Source organism: Papaver somniferum, chromosome 8 (assembly GCF_003573695.1).
Source record: "Papaver somniferum cultivar HN1 chromosome 8, ASM357369v1, whole genome shotgun sequence".
Classification (NCBI taxonomy): domain Eukaryota; kingdom Viridiplantae; phylum Streptophyta; class Magnoliopsida; order Ranunculales; family Papaveraceae; genus Papaver; species Papaver somniferum.
In genome coordinates, this window is record NC_039365.1 from 52,223,295 (window position 1) to 52,245,269 (window position 21,975).

The 21,975-nt window shown below is 37.5% G+C and overlaps 2 protein-coding genes across 2 annotated transcripts; one reads left to right on the forward strand and one right to left on the reverse strand.

Moving 5' to 3' along the window:
* The first annotated feature begins 380 nt into the window (after nucleotides 1–380).
* LOC113305546 lies at nucleotides 381–14,333 on the forward strand. The gene is made up of 3 exons (XM_026554567.1): nucleotides 381–545; nucleotides 13,398–14,095; nucleotides 14,213–14,333. The coding sequence occupies exons 1-3, from the start codon at nucleotides 381–383 to the stop codon at nucleotides 14,331–14,333; spliced, it is 984 nt and encodes a 327-aa protein (XP_026410352.1).
* A 4,602-nt stretch (nucleotides 14,334–18,935) lies between these two features.
* Nucleotides 18,936–21,510, reverse strand: LOC113301122 (GPI-anchored protein LLG1-like). The gene is made up of 3 exons (XM_026549889.1): nucleotides 21,303–21,510; nucleotides 21,154–21,210; nucleotides 18,936–19,486 (listed from the first exon to the last, which is right to left on the reverse strand). The coding sequence occupies exons 1-3, from the start codon at nucleotides 21,376–21,378 to the stop codon at nucleotides 19,131–19,133; spliced, it is 489 nt and encodes a 162-aa protein (XP_026405674.1). The 5' UTR covers nucleotides 21,379–21,510; the 3' UTR covers nucleotides 18,936–19,130.
* Between the last annotated feature and the right edge of the window lie 465 nt (nucleotides 21,511–21,975).

Genomic DNA, 21,975 nt, shown 5'->3' on the forward strand with positions numbered 1-21,975 from the left:
CGATCATACCTCTTAGCACCTTGTCTGGAAGCAGTGTTTCTTCAAGAAGTGAATCTCGCGTAGAACGTATTGCGGCGATATCCGTTTCGGTGAGCTACATATTTTCTCTTATCTCCGTTCAATCAGGGTGATTGATCAAAAGAAAATAATTTCTCACAGGATAATCAGAAGAATTAGTATTCTTCTTGTATTTTGAGACCCAAACGGACTATTAAATATCCTGCCCGATACAGGTCAGCTCATGCTGAAGCCGGAGCATCCGTAAGTAATTCCATAATTTCTGAACTGGAGTTTTACCATGCTCGATATTCGACAAAATTAAATACTCCTTCACTTCATCGCAGGTTGATGTTCGTGTTGTTGTCGATGCTAGAAAAAGGATGAATGGGAAATATGTGGTCGTGTTCGACGATAGCAGTAACCGTGTCGACGAAGACTCTACTGATTCCATGGAAGCTGGGGTTAGAGTTCATGCTCTTGAGTATCAATTAGCTGGATTCCCATTTGAGGCTCATATGATCAAAAATTGCCCGAATAATGAAGTGGTTGGTGGATTCATCATTCCAAGTGTCACGCGCTCCTGTACACCAAAATTTGGAGAAGGTACGGGCATATTTCTACGATCGAAGTATAGAAGGGATTTCTACCAACCCTGCTGACTACAGTTGCAGGGTTGTTACCGATCATTGAAGAGATGACTGAATGCATCTGTGAGATGTCAAGAATCATGAACTGCACAAATGGGACGAGATGATTTCAAACTGTGAAACCCTGCAGTTCAACATAGGATGGCTTCATCATAGGCTCGAGATTATCAAAATTCACAAGGCGCCGGCTGCTGCTGATGCGATTTCTGCGACCACTACCATATTAGAGGAGGAAAAGACACTTGCCTTGGAGTCAGCAAGAGTTGAGAAGGCAGTTCAGGACTTGAAAATGAAAACCAAAAAATTCCGGAAGAAGATTGACAGGGTTTTCTATAGAGATTATCCTCTATTGGATGGTTTGCTCTGAGTGAGCATTTGAGAGAGAATTTTTTTTTATGTAGGTTTGAGATTTTGTTTTGGATAAAGTCGAAGATTGAAAGATTCTTGTGAGATTCATAAAATACTTGGAATTTTGAATAAATGAGCATACTGCATACTCTTTTTGGAGAAAACGGAAATTACATTTAGAAATTTAACACTTTGAGGATCGTTCAAGCATAATGCGCCTTGAGCCACTTGCCATTGATGATGTTTCCTTCGACTCCTCCATTAACATCTAAGATTTTGTAATATCCGCTAGATACTGCCTTATTAACTACATAAGGCCCTTCTCATTTAGGAGCGAACTTCGGGGCGGACATGTCTTGCTGGATATGTTTTGCTGTTTTCAAAACCAAACTCCTACTTGAAATGTTTGATCTCTTACCATTTTGTTGTATGCCTTGGAAATTCTCTATTTGTAGGTTTCCACATATTTTTATACCTTGGTCCTTCTCGATTCAAGCATGTCTAAATCAGCAATCCTCGGGTTAGATACTTCGGCTTCATCCCATTGCACTCCACTGGCCGCCGCGATTCTTGCAGAGGGAATCTTGATCTCAGCTGGGAGGATAGCATCAGCGCTATAGACAAGATAATACGGTGAAGTCCCAATTTAACTCCTTGGTGCGGTACGGTAGGCCCATAAAGCCATGGGTAATTCCTCATGACACGTTCGTGGATTGTCATGAACTGTTCGACGGAGAATTCGGATCAAGGTTTTGTTGGTACTCTCCGCTTGTCCGTTTCCTTGGGGATAGTACGGTGTGGAGAAAATCTGTTTAATTCTATATTCCTCTAGAAATTCTGCAACATGTTTGTTGGCGAAGGGAGTTCCATTATCTGTGATAATGTGTTTAGGAACACAAATCTGCATATGATATATTCTTTGATGAAAGCTACAATTGTGACTCAAGTGGTGCTTCGGTGAGGAATAGCTTCAACCCACTTGGTGAAATACTCAGTTTCTGTAATGATATATTCATGTTGCTTCGAAGATGCTGGATTGATTTTATCGATAATATCCAGTCCCCATCTGTAGAAGGGCCATGGACTGCTCACAAAATTTAATGGGAGACAAGGTGTGTGAATGAGGTTACCGTGAACTTGGCATTGATGACATCTCCGAACATAGGCGGCTGCATCATCTTCCATGGTTGGCCAATAATATTTCTCATGAATTTGGAGAAATAATTTTTTCTTTCCTTGGTGTTCACCTTCGTTCATCTCGTTCAAGATTGTAGGAATTTCGTGTTCAGCCAAGCATCTCAGGAGGTTCCCACCAAAGCTTTTGCGATACAAAATCCCTTCCAAGTAGACAAAACGTTTGGCTCTCTGAATGATTTTGATTGCTCCCTTCTTCTCTGATGGAAGATCGTTGTCGCGAAGATACTTTATGTAAGGTTCTCTCCAGTCCCATGTTTGATGGATTGTTAGATTCTCCAAATGATGAGGCGGTGTTTGACAATTGTGACAGGATCCTTGCACCATCCTCAACTGAGCTTCCATAGAGTGCCAATAATAACCAAGCCTTTGAAGCCTTATGTAGAGTGTGACCACTAGGGTTTGCCCACATACTTCCTCATGTATGTGTTTGAGTTGTTCACTGGATTCTTCATCTCCAAGGCATCGTGACAGGGATCCATCAGGATTGCGATAATATAATGCTCCGTGCAGCAGGAAAAACTTTTTCAACTCTTTGAGACTAATTTTCCCCTCCGTAAGAGAATTGCTCAATTCATGATGTTGATAGTCTCAAGATCGTCAGTTGTGAAATATGTGCCATCTGGAATTATCAGTAAGTTAACGGTGGATGGGGGAAAACGGTTTGCTGGTTTTTTAGGAAATGAGGAAATCACCGTGTAAATGGAGATTCCTCGAACCGACCAAACTGCTCAACCTCACACAGATGCACTTCAAAGGGAGTGCTTAGATTCGAGAGATCAATCTGTAGGACTCCGGCCTAAACCAAGTCAGTGTCCGTTCCACAGTCAATTCGGTCGCAAAGAGGGAGACGGATTGATCTATAGGAGGGAAGCTGAGAATTATGCGGGATCAAGGATTGTGGATGTGTTGAAGGTTTCTGCAATAATGGTGAACTGCTGAAGTTGAGTTCTGTGAATAAGTTTTTATCGAGTTATTGACAAATGATTATTGATTATGTTTGTGTTGTCCTCGAGTTGGACTTATTTATATTGCAATATCCTTGTAATTGCGACGATTTATTGAGTGAAAGAGTGGGAGATCGTGGTGAAACCAGTTCCAGGTCGTGCGGAGACTTGGTTGATCACTCACCCACTACTTTGCTAACTCCTCAAACCGTTGACATGAGTTACTCACATTTCTCGTTATGGATGAATCCACGTGATGTAGGCCGCCAGACCAAAACCCTAATTGATATCCCCCAATTTGACGTGATTGATGTCTCACGAATCGTGGAGTCTACTTTACAAACGTGTATTTAATTAGTCACGTTGACTGATTTAGACAATGAGTCTAGGTTTTTTTGACGAATAGCTCAGTGGAACATTCGAATAACTGAGCAAGTATTGCTCGACGAATGAATGTATATAGATGGTTGGATCAATATTCGAGCAATTGAGCAAGTATTGCGAATTACTGAATATTGATAGTTGGGAAATTGAGCAAGTATGGCTCAATTCGACGAATTACTGAATGTTGATAGTAATGTTCGAGCAGTTGAGAAAGTATTGCTCAATTCGACGAATTACTGATAAATTACTGAATATTGATAGTGGATCAAAATTCGAGCAGTTGAGAAAGTATTGCTAATTTTAGCAAATTACTGATAATTTACTGAATTTTGGTGGATTGAGTAGGTATTGCTCAATTCGGAAAATTACTTATGGATGTCATGACCCAATAAAAATATTAATTAAAATATTGGTAGACTACCAAATATTATATAATTAATCCAGATCATGATTGCTGAATCAACATAAATTCATTGGTGTTTGAATCCTGCTTAGAATGATGATTCGTGGAGCGTTCGTTCGAAACCCTAATTTTTGATCAATTGCTCATTAATTGAATAATTGCTGAAAATAGGTCATGAGCGAAGGAGGGACCGACCACATGGGACTTTGGACGTCCATGTGATGCCCAATTGCTCGAGTGAGCGTACACCAGGGTCATGAGTTGACCAGTTGGTGAAGGAATGACGATTAAATGTTGGTTTCATCACTTACTGAAATGGTGCTCGATTGAGCATTAGGTGATAAAACCTAAATATGGAAAGGTGAGGGACCGACCAAGATGGTATGAGACCGGCCCTTGGTGGTCGTGGGACCGCTGGTGAGCTCTCGAGCAAACTCCAAGTTGATAGAAAGAGTTTGGACCCAATATGAGCAATTGCGCAAATTAGGTCAAAATTTGGAAAACGCGTGAGACCGGCTTTGTGCAATCCCTAGGGATGACCCTGGTCGTTCAAGAGGGCATGCACGTGTTACCATGGTGTCCGTGTTTCCATACTGAGAGTTTCAATATTTTCTGATGTGCGTTCGAGCAACATTGTGAATTTTCAAAAGAGTTTCATCTTGACTGAAATTCTTGATTTTTGTTGGAATGATCATGTATGCTCAATTGATAAATATTTTGTAAATATTAGAATAGAAATACTTTAATATATTTTCATGAGTAGCCTAGTCGATCATGTGACCATGTTGACTTTTGGCTTTTTCATGGTTTGAGAAATATTTGAGAAAATATGGAGAAACCATGATTTTGCTGAAACAGGAAAGCTTCTCAAGATGAGAGAAATAACAATTTATGAAATATTAGGGATTGCAAGGTGTGGGACCGGCCACGTCTAGGGCATGGCCGGACGGCTAAGTTGCCCGGTCCCGCGACTCCTTTCCCTATTTTATATTATTATTTCTCATGAAACAACGAAAATATGGAGAAACCATGAGTTTTGCTCAAACAAGGAAAATTGCTAGAATGGAGGAGTCTTCATGGGTTCATGAAAACGACAAAAATAAGGAAAATAATGGAGGAAGCAAGGGACCGGCCACGGTTAGGCATGGTCGGCCGGCCGGTGGGCCCAGCCCATGGGCGCTTCTCCATTATTTTAATGTTAGTATTTTCTCTCTCCTATTTTGTGCGGGATTCCTCATTTGTCCATATTTTGGATGCTCGTTCGCGCATTTGGGTGGTCGTTCGTGCATCATGGTTGAGTACACTTGCACCATTTTATGGGACTCACTCAAGAATAGCCCAGATACCCGATTGCTGAGTATTTATTACTAATTTATGAAATTCAGTGGATAATGATTCATGAAATTGAGTAATAAAAGTGAGTAATATCTATTACCATTTCATGAGATCGAGCCGTGGATTCGATCATGAAATCGGAGCAATACATTTATCTATTACTATTCCATAGAACCAGTCGTGAGTTTGACCATGGAATATGAGCAATAAGATAAGATAGATTATTTTCTAGGAATACGGTGGTGAATGTCATGGTAGGATTAATCTATTGCAGAAGTGATATTAGCAGGTGCATGGTCAGGAAACATCGGATTTTTGTTGAAGTCCCGAAGACGTTATTGCTCTCAATCTTACGGAGAACCGTCTGGGTCTATACACGGTCTCTCTACATAGCCAGGGAAGGCGAGAAAGCGCTACTCTGCGGGTTGGAGACGTCATTGGAGAGTCGTGTAGAGTGTCTTCCTGGACAAGATGAAGTAGTTATTTCGCCTCTACTAAATGTCTTGACAGGGATTCATGTGAACTTGTGAAAAAGCGGGGGTCTAACAACACCACCCAATATTTCGCTTAGCAATCTGTATAGACAAACTTGAATATACTTTTAAGAGAATCAACAAGACTCAATCAATTAAAAGTATATCAACGAGTTTATATCTCTCTCTTGTCTTGATTTATTCGAGCAAGAACTGCGAGTTGTAATCAAATATAAGGAATAACTTGGATGGTACCAAACACCAATATCCAAGGATCAATCAACAACCAAAGGTTGGATTACTCTAATTGATTATCTAACGGAAAACTGGACTGTAGTTGAACCCCAATCAATCTCCCACTGATCCAAGGTACAGTTATGCTCCTACGCCTTTGATCCCGGTAAGATACTGCGCACTTGATTCCCTTAGATGATCTCACCCACAACTAAGAGTTGCTACGAACCAAATCGCAGGCTTTGACAATAAAAAAATCTATCTCACACAGACGAGTCTATCAAAGGATCAATCTGTCTCCCACAGATAAACCCTAAAGGTTTTGTTCCGTCTTTTGATAATAATCAATGTGAAAAGGAACCAATTGATAATCCGGTCTTATATTCCCGAAGAACAGCCTAGAGTTATCAATCACCTCACAACAATCTTAATCATATAGTAGCGAAACAAGATGTTGCGGAATCAAAAACAATGAGACGAGGGTGTTTGTGATTACTTTTTATATCTTGCCTATCGGAGATATCAATTTCAAGCCAATCAATCTGATTGTACTCGTACATAGAAGATGCAAGATCGGATCACACAACTACGATAAAAGTAATATCGGTCTGGCTTCACAATCCTAATGAAGTCTTTAAGTCGTTAACCCGGTTTGAGAAAAGAAAACCAGAGGTTAAAGGAGAATCGACTCTAGCACGCAAACTAGGATCACACGTAAGGTTTGGGGATTAGTTTTTCACAATACTAGATGTCTCCTTTATATAGTCTTTCAAATCAGCGTTTGCAATCAATGTTAGCTTAGTAACAAAGCATTCAATATTCACCATTAGATGAAAACCTGATTTAGATTCAAGCTAATATTTCTCAACCGTTAGATCGAAAACTTAGCTTGTTATACACACTTGACAATGCACGCTTCTAGGTTTGTTAATCGTACCCAAACGTATGCACTTGTTGGTTCAACAATAGTTAACCAAATGGTTAGCCATATGAGAATTTCATATCAACCATGTTTTTCTTCACCATAACTAGTTCAAATGACTTCAAATGAACTAGTTAGAGAGTTGTTCATTTGCAAGGAAATCGTATGTACTACACAAGACACAATTGAAGCAAAGATGATTCACTTGAATCAGTTCATGAACTTTATAGCCAAGGTTTGCAAACTTCATTCCTTAGTTTTTATAAGTTTAAGTTCAGAAATCATCTTTAGATATATAACCTTTTTCAAGGTCGCACACAGGGTTCGCGTACTTAAGAAACTGGGAAGAGTTTACAAACTCCAGCAGAAAATCTCCGCAAGATACCTTCCGCCGGTTCGCAGACTGGGTTCGCGGACTGGTACTCACGCTACTAGTTTGTCAACTCCAGCAGAATTTCTCGGGATGAGAAGTTCGGGAGTTCGCGGACTGAGTTCGCGGACTTGGCTCACGTCATCTTCCGGTTTCTTTTGATCAACAAAGTTCGCAAAATTTGGTTCAAGGAATATGACTTATACATAGATGTGCTTCCACAACAATGTTTATGTCCACCATCGGTTATGTAATCTAAACTCTCATTTCAATCATTGAAACATTCTTAGAGGACGTTATATAATTGTTACACTATTTCTAGTCAAATCAATGTTCAAGATGATTGAAACATATCATGACTTTCGTCACATGGTAAAGATAAACTTGATCGAAGCGAAAAGCTTACCAACAAATATTTCGAGATATAGATAGGCGAGGTATACTCGGATCGAAATACCAAATGTGTATAATCCAAGTCTATATATATAGCATACGACTTCTTGTCTCAAAAAGTAGGAGATAGAGTAGATAGACTTTTGAGTGACAGATAAGTTCAAGTCTTCACATACCTTTTTGTCGAGAAGTTCCACCGGTTCCTTGAGTAGTTCTTCTACTTGTATGATGAATCGCCATGAAGTCCTTGAGCTCAACTAGACTTTCTATCCTAGTCCGAGACTTAGCTATAATAGACGAGAAATCAAGACTTATAGTTTTGATCACTAACATTGACAAACATGCTTGAGATAGTAACACATGCAAGTTCGACCGAGCAATGCTCTAACAACTTGTTTATCCAAATCATCTATCGAGATCTATCTTTCTTTTGGGAGAATAATATACGCCTTCTAGGACTAGCAGAACTATGGATGATGCTGAACAATTGATTTGTGGTGACTTTGTTGATGGGATAGTTCTCTGGAAATCTTCTAGACATTCCTTCATGCGGTATAATCGTGTTTTGATCTGAGAAAGTCATAAGTGATCGTCATATCTTTTCCTTAAGTCATTACGTCTGACTTTGACACATGAGGCAGCTTGTTGAGCCGTTTTTTTAGAGAGAATAATCTTTAATTGCGGGAAATGTTACGAGCTTCTGGATGAGTAACTTATAGTGGAGTTGCGGTCTCGGATCCTTCCCCTGTTTACTTCAATGACAGTAGTTGATTGTGATGGCATATCGAGTAATAAAGTTTTATCCTAATTTTTAGCTTCACGGGTATCACTTCATATTTATCTTCCCTTGATAGGTTCGGGTGCGAAGATATTTTACTTCTCCATCTTGGGTGAATTGAGGTCCCATCGGAAAATGATACTGGATAATCGTTGGTGTAGCCTAGATGGAGGCTCATCGATACTTAGTCGTACAATCGCTAGGACTCCTTTTCTTTCTAACGGGTTGGGTGTTGAGGTAGCATATCCACTAGAAACTTTGCGTCTTCGGATAAAGATGAGTTTCGGTTGAGCCTCGTCTTGGGATCTAGTCGCCTCATACTTTGTCGTGTTCTTGTCACGATATTCTGGAGCAGGAAGGGAGACAACATGTATCTTTCTTGGCGATTTATGAACCTACGTGGCTCTACAACACTTTTGACTAGGTTAAAAAATTCTTTGAGCCTTTCCAAGTTTCCGCTAGGTTTATCTTGTAGACGACGAAAAGACAAATCCGACGGAAAAAGAACTAGGTCAATCGGATACAGAATGAAAGAGTTATAAGTAAAATAGTAAAGTAAAGTAAAATTCTCGAGTCCCCTGTGATCAGGTTGAGAGACCTTGACCTAAACGAATTTTGGAACAAATATTCGTCAGAATCTCCAAGTTTAGAGCGTCATTTGTCCCTTGAGAGTGATAAGGTCGGCTGGATGGTTTCTCCTTTGCTCTGTCGCGTTCGTAATGAGTTTTATCTTCTCCGATGAGGTCGATTGCAGGAAAGATCCCGTTAGTGCTATCCTCAGCAGTTTTAGTACTCCTTCTTTAGGAAATGTGTACTCGATCTAGATTTGTTGGATTTATCGCTACTGGTAATTCTAAAGGCGTTTTCAGATAAGTCTGGACGTCGATATGAGATTTTGCAAGATTATGTTGAGTCTCCGGGAGTTCTCCTCGGTTAGTATCCAAGGTTTTCAAGGATTAGCAGTAGATTTTTATGAAAAATAGGTTACTAAGTAGTTTTGTTATGCATGAAGAGATCCATGTGATTCGGGACGCACTAACCTATTCACTAAGGTCAAACAATTCGTCTTAGAGATAAAACTACTGACAGGGATAACTCTCTCGGCTAAATATGTGATGGAACTAGTGAGACTGAATCAATAGAACGTCTTTGTGATCGAATTTATGGAATTGGCTTCCTTCCTAATAGTGACCGTGATTGATATTTGTAACTGAGTGAACAACCTCCCACTATGGTCGCCAAAATATAGTTACTTAAAATCGGTGAGATGATAGATATGGGATTCTAGGGTTTTGAAAGTGAGTTTCGGGAGGTTGAGCACAAACAGTCTTCGCCTAAACCACGCATGTGGTCGTTCAAAGGATGCTTCAGTCACAAGGAAGAAGATTAGGGTTGGTCTTCGGGAGGGAAGCAGATGAAGAGAGAGATCAGAGAACAAGTTATTGCTCTGAGAGGTTATGAGAAAGATGATCGTATCTTGGAAAATAAATGACTTATATATAGCTGGATTCTCTAATCTCAAGTCGGTGAAGATAAGGATTGCTTTCCGTGCCGTGCGGAACAATTCTCCCGTCTCTTTAGGAATAGGGATAAACTTGATTGAGTTTATCTCATTATTCCACCGCCTTTATTCTCTTCTGCAGTGAGAAATAAGCCGGGTATTTCTCATACGTGCCTTAGACCACCCGAACAAAACCCTAATTGATATCCCCCCATTTGTGTGAAGCTGAATCAGCCTTTGTGATGATGTATTTGAGAGAGAAATATTCTCTTTAGCCGAGTTGGCCAAGATAGAGAGATATTCTCTGATTTGTGAGAATGACTAGGATGAGCCACGTGAAAAGGAATGAAATTCCTTAGGAATCGTGTGCAGAGTGTGAGAGGAGCTGATGCTGATCTTCCTCTCTCCGTGGCCGGTCACACATGTCATGTGAAAACCATATTATTGTTTGTAGGTCCCTTTGTTAAGCATGCGGTGCTCAAGAGAGCCTATCCATGTTTTTGGATAGCCATGTATAATTCAGGCTCAATTTACTAGCCGTGAGTGTATTTGAGAGGCAGAGAAATAGGATTTGAGCACTAGGTAAGGCGTGCGTATCTCAAAAAATCTCTCTTTGATTTTTGTAGAGAGATTTCGAATCTCTCAAAGATTTTTGCAGAGAGATTTGAATCTCTTAGAGATTTTTGGGGACAGCTCAAATATCTCTCTATGACCTTTGCAGAGAGATTTTGAATCTCTCAGATATTTTTGCAGAAAGATTTTGAATCTTTCAGAGATTTTTTGCAGACAGCTCAAAAATTTCTCTGAAGATTTTCTTAACGATCTGTATCTCTTTGCATTCAGCTGGGACTCGGCCTGGAGAGAAAGAGAAAAAGGCTTTGTACACCTAATTAACGTCTTGGATCACTTGTCTTTGACCAGCGTATCTTGTAGATATGTGCTAGGAATCAATTGCGTGTCCATATAATGAGCCAACAACACCAGTGTATCTCGAAAGGATGTTCTAGGAGTCTGTCGAAAGGCTCAGAGGTAGAATAACCAGCATATCCCGCGGGGATGTCCTAGGAGTTATCCGGAAGCCTCAGTAAGTCGAGACAGAGCCTAGAGCAGACATGACCATTGTATCTTGCGATGATGTACTAGGAATCAGTCTTTGATCTCAAATAGGGTAAGTCGTGCTTACAAGAGAGATGCAAATCTCCTCTCTGGGTCATAAGTCCATCGGGGACGTATTTACGCATCTACATAGCCTACATGACCAGCAGCATCTCGTTGAGGACGTACACTATGAATCATGGCATCACAATCAGTTGTGTCTCGCGAAAACATGCTGGAATTATGGATGTTCTGGTTCATAAGTCTACCGGGGACTTTTTACGCTCTACGGAACCTACGTGACCAGCAGTATCTCGTTGAGGATGTGCGCTAGGAGTGAAGGAATCACGACCAGCAGTGTCTCGCGTGTACGTATACTAGAAATCGTGTCTAAGAATTCCTTGAGGGCCAAGGGATTAACTCTCTCGTGAGAGTTAAATTTTGTTTACGGTCTTGAGATGACGCTTTTTCCCCTTATCCAAATTTCACCATCTACACTAGAGAATTATATGAGATTGTGTTATGAGCCTTTTGGCTAATCTTTAGAGTGCTTGGTGATTAACATTTAGTCGTTATTAACAACGATCAATCCAAAGGATGAACCATGGAATTGTGGATCTCGAGGTAGGCGAGGCTTGTCATCGAAAGAGGAGGGAATTGATAACGAACTCTCTTGTATTAATTATTGTTTTATAAATCTATTTATATTGTGAAAGGCATGCGTATCTTTGCTTGTATATGATATGTGTACGCATGTATTATATGTATGTAATACAAATTAGTTTCCTTTTACATTTTGGGGTGGGATTGGATCTTTAAAAACAACTAATATCCGTGTTTTGGGAGTATTTACTAATTTTCAAAAAGTGATTCTTTCCATTGATTGGAAAGTGGTTACAATCTTTACTTATTGTTAGCATGTAAGGAAGAAGGTTTCCTTTTGATTGATATGGGATATTTTCCCAAACTTTATAGATATTTTAAGCACATCTATAGGCTCGGGATGGGGCGCACTATTACATAGGCTCGGGATTGAGGGCACACTATTATTCCCTATTTCTATACGGGCAACACATGGCTCATACATGGATGTTTATTGTTCTTTTAAATTACTTTTCAAAACTATTATATTATGTTTTGGTATTTGGAGAAAATGATGTTGAGAATCTTATATATGATTGTTGAATTTGTCTTGCGAGAGGTATAGGGTTCTCATTGATTAAGTTCTTCTGTCGAATATAATATTATCACCATTAGATCTCTTTAGATACTTGCTATGTAGAGTGTGCGTAGAATGGGGTACTGGTAAGATACACATCGTTTTATGACTTCGAGACCGGAAAACCTCACGGTACTTTAATGATCATTGAAGCTTCCGCAACAGTCATGCCTTGTTACTCCGAAGGAATACATCGCTCAACTATTATTTATGTTGTGAATGTGTGCCGGTTTATTGGTTGGTAAAGCTTTATATTTCAGTACAACTTATTATTTTATTTATGCTTTAACTGTTTTCCTACTTTATCGTTTTTAGCAAAACTTGCATTGTCTTTAAATCATTCTAGTGATTACTCGAAAGTTAGTTGTTATTTATACTGGGCACACTTCAGGATGATGTGCTCACTCAATTCCCACTTTCATTTTCAGAGACGGATCAAGTTGTGCACGTGGAGATGAAAGCTTTGAGGAGTTGGTTTCGTTAGTTAGTTAGCTTCCACTATGTTTATTTTTTGTTTATATTCTATTTGTAAACAAACTCATTATTGTATATGTATCATCTGAGAGGAGTACTCATAGTTATTTTCAGAGAGGGTTTAGATTCAGGTTAAACTTTGTTTACAACTTCTAAATTATTTGCTTAAATAGATGTTGTAGATCCTTAGTGCCTCATTTTATAGTTAATCTGTTGGAATAGTCAGCTGTCAGCTTAGGGGGCACTACATTAACACTAACTAATCAAGGATAATTTATCCATTACCAAAATTATTTGGATAAGGGTTCTTCAAATTACTTCATAGTTTTTTTTCTTTTGGTGTATTCACTGATTTGTGAAGGTGTCCCCAGATGTGGATTCATATTTTAGATTCCATTCTAATCTAGTCAAATGACTTGTTGCCTTGATAGGTATGTCTAAGATATTCATATTTGAATCATTACACGGTTAAAAAAACCTTCCGAGTCACGCTCTGCGAATCGGGCGATTGGATCAGTGGTAACTCGGAAAAAAAAATTCTACTTCGATCTCGTTTTCTGTGTTCTACTTCATTAATTTCAGGTGAATTTTCGAGTTACTTCATTGATTATCATGTCTTCTTGGATTAATAATCATTAATTCAAGTGTTTTAATCATGGAAAATAATTCTAAAATACCAGTTCAATCATGATACTGGTTTTGATAAGTCATCTTCAGTTGTAGGGAACAAAATTCCTTTGATTGAACTACTAGATGATTTGTTTGAAAAAAGTTTAGATCCATGGAGATTTTCGTTAATTGGAAGATTGAATTTACAGAAAATTAAATTCGTTGATGCTGTTGTTATTCTTCGAAGTCAATGGAAGTTGGTTGGTGAGTGTAAACGCATTCCTTTAAGAAGGGTTTTTTTCACAATCAAGCTAGATAATGAAATTGATCGAGATTGTATCAAATCAAAAGTATGGGAAGTTACAGATCAAGTTCTCAAAGTCAGGAATTGGGTTTATAATTTTAGACCAACTAATCAGAGAACTTCTAGGGCATTTGTTTGGGTGCGTTTTCCAGGTTTAGGACTTGAATTCTGGAGTGAGCAAATTCTATTTAAGATTTGTAAGGAAATTGGTAATCCAGTTAAAATTGATGCTGCTACAACTAAATGTGATGTGGGATATTATGCTAATGTTTTGGTTGAAGTTGATTTTTCACTTCCAATTCCAAATAAAGTTTGGATTGGCACCAAATATGGTGGTTTCTTTCAAGAAGTATCTATTCCAGATTTTCCTAAATATTGCAGTACTTGCAAAATGGTAGGTCATTTCATCAGAGAATGTAGGGTGGAGAAAAACAAAGTTAATCCAACTACCTCTGCAGGAAATCAGTTTCATCAATATACAAGGGTAACTTCTTCTTCTTCTCCTACTCATCAACATAATATTGAAACACCATCCTCACAAAAACCTGCATCTACACCAAAACTATTTGATTTTTGTGATAGGTCTGAATGTAATAGTGAGGATTCTATAGTTCATACTATTCATGTTACTCCTACTATCAAAAATATTAACACTGAAACTATTACGGAAAAAGGAAGATTCAGTCCTCTTAAATGCGTATAAGAAAATACTACAATGAAATCTGAGATTGTGAAAGTTCCAAAAGTTTTGGAGATTGTGGAGGAAAATTCATTACATAACAACACTATTAGCTTCATAGATGGTAAAACTGGTAGAGTATCAAATGAAGTTGTTAAAGTTACTTCTTGGTCTAAGATTGTTGAAAAGGAGATGGTCAATGCTTCACCCTCTACTTCTCAAAATTCATCTGCATCAGTTAAGGTAACTAATCATGTTCCTACTAATAACAAATATAACTTCAGGAAGAATCCAGGTAAAGGAGGTACCAGAAATCCTCCTCCCAATAAATGAAGATAGTATATTGGAAAATCAGGGGCCTGAGAAGACCTAGGGCTCAAGATAAACTAAGGTCTTTGGTAAATCAATTTAGTCCTTCTCTAATCTGGATTGCAGAACCAAAAGTCTTTTGTACTGCTTCATTTTGCAATAAACTGAATCTCCCTGGAATGCAGAGCATGGTGATTTATAATTCTACATCAACAAATAAAGGTAATCTATGGTTATTTTGGAATAAAAGTTTAGCTAGTCCTCAAGTTATTTCTCTTTCAAGTCAAATGGTCACAGTAAGTATTGGAGATGTTTTAGTATCAGGTGTTCATGCTCATTTTAAAAAGATTCGAAGGAAATTATTATGGCCAGAAATGGAATTAATCAGCAATCTCAAAAAGCCATGGATTGTGTTAAGTGAATTTAATGCAATCATTTCACCAGATGAGAAAATTGGTGGTAAAACACCAAACAGAGCTTCAATGTTGGATTTTGTCAATTGCCTTAATACATGTGAATTAATTCAAGCCCCTAAGTCAGGTTTGCAATTTTCTTGGTCCAACTGTCAACAAGGAAAGAATAGAATATTATGTACTCTTGATAGAGTTGTTTTAATCAATTATGGCTGCAACAGTATGGTGACTGGGGGTATAAAGTTGGTTTGAGAGTTGTCTCAGATCATGCACCTCTACTGGGGTGTGTGTGCAAATATTCCTAAGCCCAAAAATATTCCTTGGAGATTTTAGAAAATGTGGATTGATCATCCATCTTTCATTTTAGTGGTTGATGCAGCATGGTCCATTCCTGTTGTTGGGGATCCTGCTTAGAAGCTCAAAATTTTGAAGAAGGTTCTAAGTGAATGGAATTGGAGCGTATTTGGTAATATTCAAACTAAAATAAAAGAGGATGAAGCAAATGTTAAAACTGCGATGGAGTTATCTAATGCGAATCCTTTTAATGAAGAAATTTTAGCTAAACTAGTAGAAGTTCAAAATGAACATGCCACAAGAGAAGTGCAAGCTAATACTCTTATGAAGCTCAAATCCAGAGAAAAATGGGTCAAAGATGGTGCAGCTAATACTTGATACTTCCATGCAAAAATGAAAATCAGATAGGCCAAGAATTTAATAAGTGAATTAGAAGATGGTAATGGAAATATTATTTCTGATCAAACACAGATTGCTAGCTCATTATTTCAACACTTTCAGCAAAAATTTGAATTTAAATATGTTAATATTGTTGAAGGATTATTGTATGTTATTCCATCAGCTGTTACTGTTGAAGATCAAGCAATGATGGATTTTATTCCTACAATTGAAGAGATTAAAAGAATTATTCTTCATATGGATCCAGATAGTTCTCCAGGAAAAAATGGATTCTCTGGAATTTTTTACAGAGTGTTTTGGGATATCATTCAAAAGGATTTAAATGAAGCAATACAATTTTGTTGGAGAATAAGGTTCATTCCCAGAGGACTTAATTCAAATTTTCTTACTCTATTACCTAAGTGTCCAGGTGCAAAATAAGAAAGTCAATTCAGACCCATTGGATTGAGTAATATCTTATTGAAAATCTTCACCAGAATAATAACTACAAGAATGAATGGACTAATGGTGAAATTTATATCTCCACAGCAAGCAGCTTATATCAAAGGCAGAAGCATTCATGAACAAGTTGTCTTGGCTTCAGAGATGGTTGATGAAATGAAGAAGAAAAGGAGAGGAGGTAATGTAGCATTTAAACTTGACATATTTCAAGCCTATGACACAGTAAGTTGGAATTTCTGCTTAAAGTATTACAACAATATGGTTTTTCATCATCTTGGTGTGATTGGTTAAATCATTACACGATTCGTTTATTAATTTTAGGTATTAAATATATTAAATCATGAGATGATATTAAATTTTTAATTATAAAATTGTGATATAATTAACATAAATTGGTATGTATATATCTATATTCAAGAAATAAATACATAATCCAGTAGCGTTAATCTTTCATAGCATGGTTGCATATTTTTTTTATGTTTTTGTTTTAAGCATGAAATTTGTTATCCAATTGGGAAAAGGTTACACGAGGGTATGTCATTACCATAGAGTCATTTAGTACAATTTGATATATAAAAGACGGGATCGTATAGCCCCGGATTGTTGCAGAGAGATTTTTCAATTGACTACCATCTGTTGCATAATTCGCTAGACCATCCATTAATTTGTTCCTTTCCCAGTAATTGTGGTGGACGGTCCATTGTAGAATTTAAAGCATTCTCTGTTTGGTTTTGATAAGAGTCATTTACAAACATATCTTCTTCTTTTTTAGCATTTTTGAATATAGGCTCGCCTTTTTGAACGTTTCGGACATATGCTTGTTTTGACTTGGTTCTACATTTTTTTTTTGATTGCGTCCAGTTAAGTGCAAGGTGGCAGTTATCGCACCTATTAAAAAGTCATACTTACCTCTGAACCACCTCTCCTTGGTGGGGAGGGTAAGTGATTCAAAGATCCTGAACCGAGCTCGGCGAACCTGAAAGCGGTGCAAAGATCCTTCATTAGAATCGATGAACCTGAAAAATGTTGTAGAAGGTCGATTTCCCACCAACAAAAAACTCTAACGGTGTAACAAACCTGAAATCGATGAAAGAATCCTGAACTGAACTCGGGGAACCTGAAAAATGATGTAGAAGGTCAACATTAACAACAAGCTTGAGATATCAAAGCTTGCGAGTTCGACCAAGTAGTGCTCTAACAATAACAATAATTAATCGAAAGGATAATTACATTGTTTAATGAAATAGCTCAACCGTTAGGAAACAAAATTATAAAATAAGCAGCTGAAATTCTAGTAAATGGAATATCTTTTATGTAAAATAAGTGATAAGCTTATACAGAGCCTGGACTGGATTAGGGTGAGAAGTGCGGTCGCCCAGGCCCAATTCTGTCTAAGCCATTTCCGTTACCAATTAAGGCCCTTTTGCACCTAGGATTCGAAATCTAGATCTCCCACTTATCCAATTGTAGGGGTGTAAATTGGGCCAGCCGGGCAGCTTGGTCCGTCTTTTAATCTAGGCCAGGCCGGATGGGCTTCATATTCAGCTACCCAAAAAATCCGTCAGACCGGGCAGGCCAGATAAAAACACTTATTTTGAGGCCCAGAGGCCACCCAAAGCCCATTTATTAACCAGGTAAGGTTAGACCAAACAGGCTACGGGTTTTTTGTACTTTCAAAGTTTTGTAATAATGATTTAACTCATTTTTGGAATGCGACTGAATGAACTATAGTTTAAAAAAGTCTTATGCAATTAATCTTCTAAATGTAGGATAGAAACGAAAATAAGAGTTTTAAACCAAAACATAACTAAGATGCGTAATAATGTATTTCAACGTAAAACTAAAACTCTTTTGATAATTCAAACGAGTATCAGGACGGACTGTTTGGACATGTATCAGGCCGGGCTATTAAATTTTAGGGAAAGCCCGAACCTGCCCATTTAAACTAACTAGACTAGACCATGCGCCCATAGCAGGTTGCGATAGGCTTTGGACGCTTTCAGGTACAGGCGGGTTCGGGCAGGTACATGCACGTTGAGTAACTTTAGGTATTATTTACAGCCCCATCCAATTGTGCACCAAATCACTAGGCTAGTTACTAATTTATGACACTGGGCGCGTGTATACAAACTATATAACAAATTCATAGATTCTTTATCATATGCAAACTGCTTTTAGTTTTGTCCTGTTAGTTTTACTTTTTTCTTTTAGCATATATTTTCAAAAATTGTCCATGAAAAAATGAGTTGTATGACAATTACAGTATAATATTTGATATATTAACAATTTTTTGTTGTTAATTTGTTATTATGATATTTTGGGCGAAAAAAACTTTTAACCGCATAAAAGGCCATATAAACAAGTCCGCACAGGGTCCTTCTAATCTCAGGATCGGCTCTGGGCTTACAAGGCTTTAAGACGGAAGGGGAAAAAATCAACTTATTTTGACAGGGCAATAATGTCCAGTCCCAAGTCCAAACTGCATAAAAATGGTGAGATGCAAATTGCTAACTTAAACAAATAAACTCATAAAGCTAACTCGACTTGACAGTAAAACATCACCGGGAGTCTTTTTAATTGATGAAATACCAGCTGACTTCTTCTTTATTGGTTCTCACGCACTATGTATCTCTGAAATATGCTACAAGCCTACAATGCTGTTGACTGTTGAAGGTAAATTAAATAGGTTTCTGTCGTTCAGCCTGCACACCCTAAACCCAGCCCAAGATGAATTAACAATTAAGAAGCTATACAACTTGTAGACAAACAATGCAATTTCAAACACATAAAAATACTTATATACTATATAATTCAATATGGTCATTTAAAGAATATTAGACAAGTTAGGAAATCTTTACTGTTACAATAAGATACAACACTGCCAGAAAAATGAACCCCCCTCGAAAACAATAGCAACCCCGTTTTGAATGAGAGTTAGGCAAATTTAGAATACACCACCGATAGATCACAACTGGCCAAACACTAGTAGAACACCAACTGTTAGAATAAGAACCAGTGGAAATGAGAAAGGCCGAGAGACTGAGCCTTCGCTGGAACTGCCCAGGGGACTGTCGGGACATGCCAGTCCTTGCTTGTCTTCCCGACATTCACTTGAGAACAAGCCAGGTGGATATTTACCATAGAGATTTATGTAGCTGAACATAGTTGTTGCACAATCATTAGTTAAGTCATTTATATCTTCTGCAAAGGGGCAAGCAAATTCTTTGAAGGCGCCACAACAGAGTTTAGGCGGGTATTGTGGTCCTTTGCACTGGCTAGTGATAATAGTATAGTTTTGGAATTCAAAGTTCACTGCGCAACCTGCAGTTGATAATGGACAAAAGTTAAATGACACTCTGTATGAGCTACACAAATTACACCCGAGCAATATAAAACATGACCATTTGTTATATAATATATGCCTGCTCAAATGGATTAGGCTTGGAATCTTGGCTCTACACATAATAAATTGATTTCAGATAATTAGTTTAGTTGAAGCTGCTCCTATCATTAGGTTTGTATCAGGAATCCTTAACCATGTAGGTTGCCTGACTACTCTTAAATATATCAAGGTCTCCTCGTGGGATTTCTGATTTTCCAATAATATACGAGCCAAAATGTTTATAGCTGCATCCTTTAGGGCATAAGCTTTATCCTCCTGTTTGGAACAGCACCGCCATGTGTAAAGAGAAGAGAAATGAATTCTTACACTATGTTTTGGACTAAAAGGCAGCAAAATCTAGCCTTACGATTTTTCAGATAACTCAATACTTTCACCATCTCCCACAATCCTCATCCCTTTAATGATAATAGGGTTATTAGTTGGGTTCAGACACAATCAGAGGTTTCTTATCTCCTCTTTAACATAACTACTTGAGCAAATAATAATTATGAGAACTGTAAACTTCTATCTCTTCAATTTTCCTCTATTTATTCTCAGAATCCTGTCCATCAAATCTTCTATATTCTTTAGTTTTCTACCTTTGCTGAGCACTTCTATACAAGAGTTGTACCGCTTCAGTCAATTATTTCTAGTTGACTTACCTAGTTCTCCATGTATCGGAATGTATGTTTACGATCTAACAGATAGCGTATATTTGAGTTTACATATGAGTAACCTACCTTCTTTCATGAGATACAGTACTTTTTAAAACTTCTACAAATGTACACACTGACATGCTTTGACAAGTACTTTGGCTTTTGTTGTCGAAAATACATATATGCATCGTGAATTTCAACACATAATAACACTATACCTTTTGACTTTTAACTCTCTATGAAGTTCATAATTATATGCAACAAGTCAAACAGTCATAGTTGAAACTTACCTGCCATTCAACAACACCAACTAAGCCCGACCGTGCAAACTGAACAAATTGCATTAAACTAGCCAACGAAATGGATTAACCAGGCTTCTAGAGTCTAAAAAATCTTACTAAAATGATATGGTTTTAAAATGATTTAGGTTTGTTCAAGAACTGCAAGTAGTTTGCGTTTTAATTTCATCCACAATCATCATATCTATTCTTAGCACCATCATTCAGTTTCTGTTTGTTACCTATGGCAAATAAATCATGATTCGGTTTCTGCTCAATTTCAAGTCAAACAATCATGGACTCTGTTGAAATCTCTACGAGCCCTAATGTTCCACCGCAGAACCTATTCTCTCTTCTTTAAGAAAAAAATAAAAATGAAGACTGGATCAATTTTAAGCGAACTATCGATATCTCGTTTAATTCTCCACTTCCAAAATTAAGTGCATTTATCAATCTAGTGAATCTATTTAAACCTAAATTTCACATCGACAGCCTTCTTGTTTCCCAAAACTCCACGGAAAAAGATATTGATGAAAGTTCTAACCTTTACAGCTTATTACTTGAAAACAGCAGCAAAAACTAATGAAGAAAGCACTACATCTTCGACCAGCTGAATCAAATTTGCAAAACGAAAACAAATGACCCAATATATCTAACTAATATAAAGGATACCTGATTTTGCTTGGAGGAGTGTTCGTCCATTGGATCCATGCAATTTAAAGATATCATCTACGAAATTCGTCAGATTTAAAGAAAAACAATTAATTACAGACAGATATTTCAGGAATCAAATTCTGTAAAGTCTGGAGTCAAAATCTCACCTGAGATGAAGCTTGAAGTGGCTAATCCCGTAAAAACGAAGATGAATAAAACCAATAAGCAGTGATTCCAAGTCATTTCTTTGAACGAAATAGATCCTTTTCAATCTCCCTTTCAGCTGAGAGAAATTAGAAGAAAAAGGAAAAGAAGACTAGTTTTTCATTCTTTTTTCCAATTTTGCGATTTATGTAAAAGTAAACGCTGGGAGAAAAGGTGGCAACGCGTAAGGCCAAGAAATGACACCGAAAAGGACGCGTTTTCAATGAGTTTCCCGTTATCAGTATTTATTAGTATTTCTTACGGTTAGTGTTAACATCAGCGGTTCCATTAACTTGTATATCAGAACATATATTAAGGTAGGATAAAATAATAATATGTTGTATTGGTTATTGTATTTCTTGTTGGATAACTAAAAAATTTTGGAAATCAAAGTTTAGTGTTTTCAGAAAGGTGAGTTACATTTATACCCCTCAAAATTTAATCATTATTTTATTTACAACTCAATTAAATGCACAATTGTCTCATTCTCTATTAAATAAAAGCACTTAATGTTCTAATGGTGAGGTCATAAAAATAAGTTGTAATTCGGTTAAACTAAGTGCATTAAAATTAAATAAAAAATTATTAATCACCAACTGCATTAAGATTAAACGAAAAATTATTATTAATGTATCT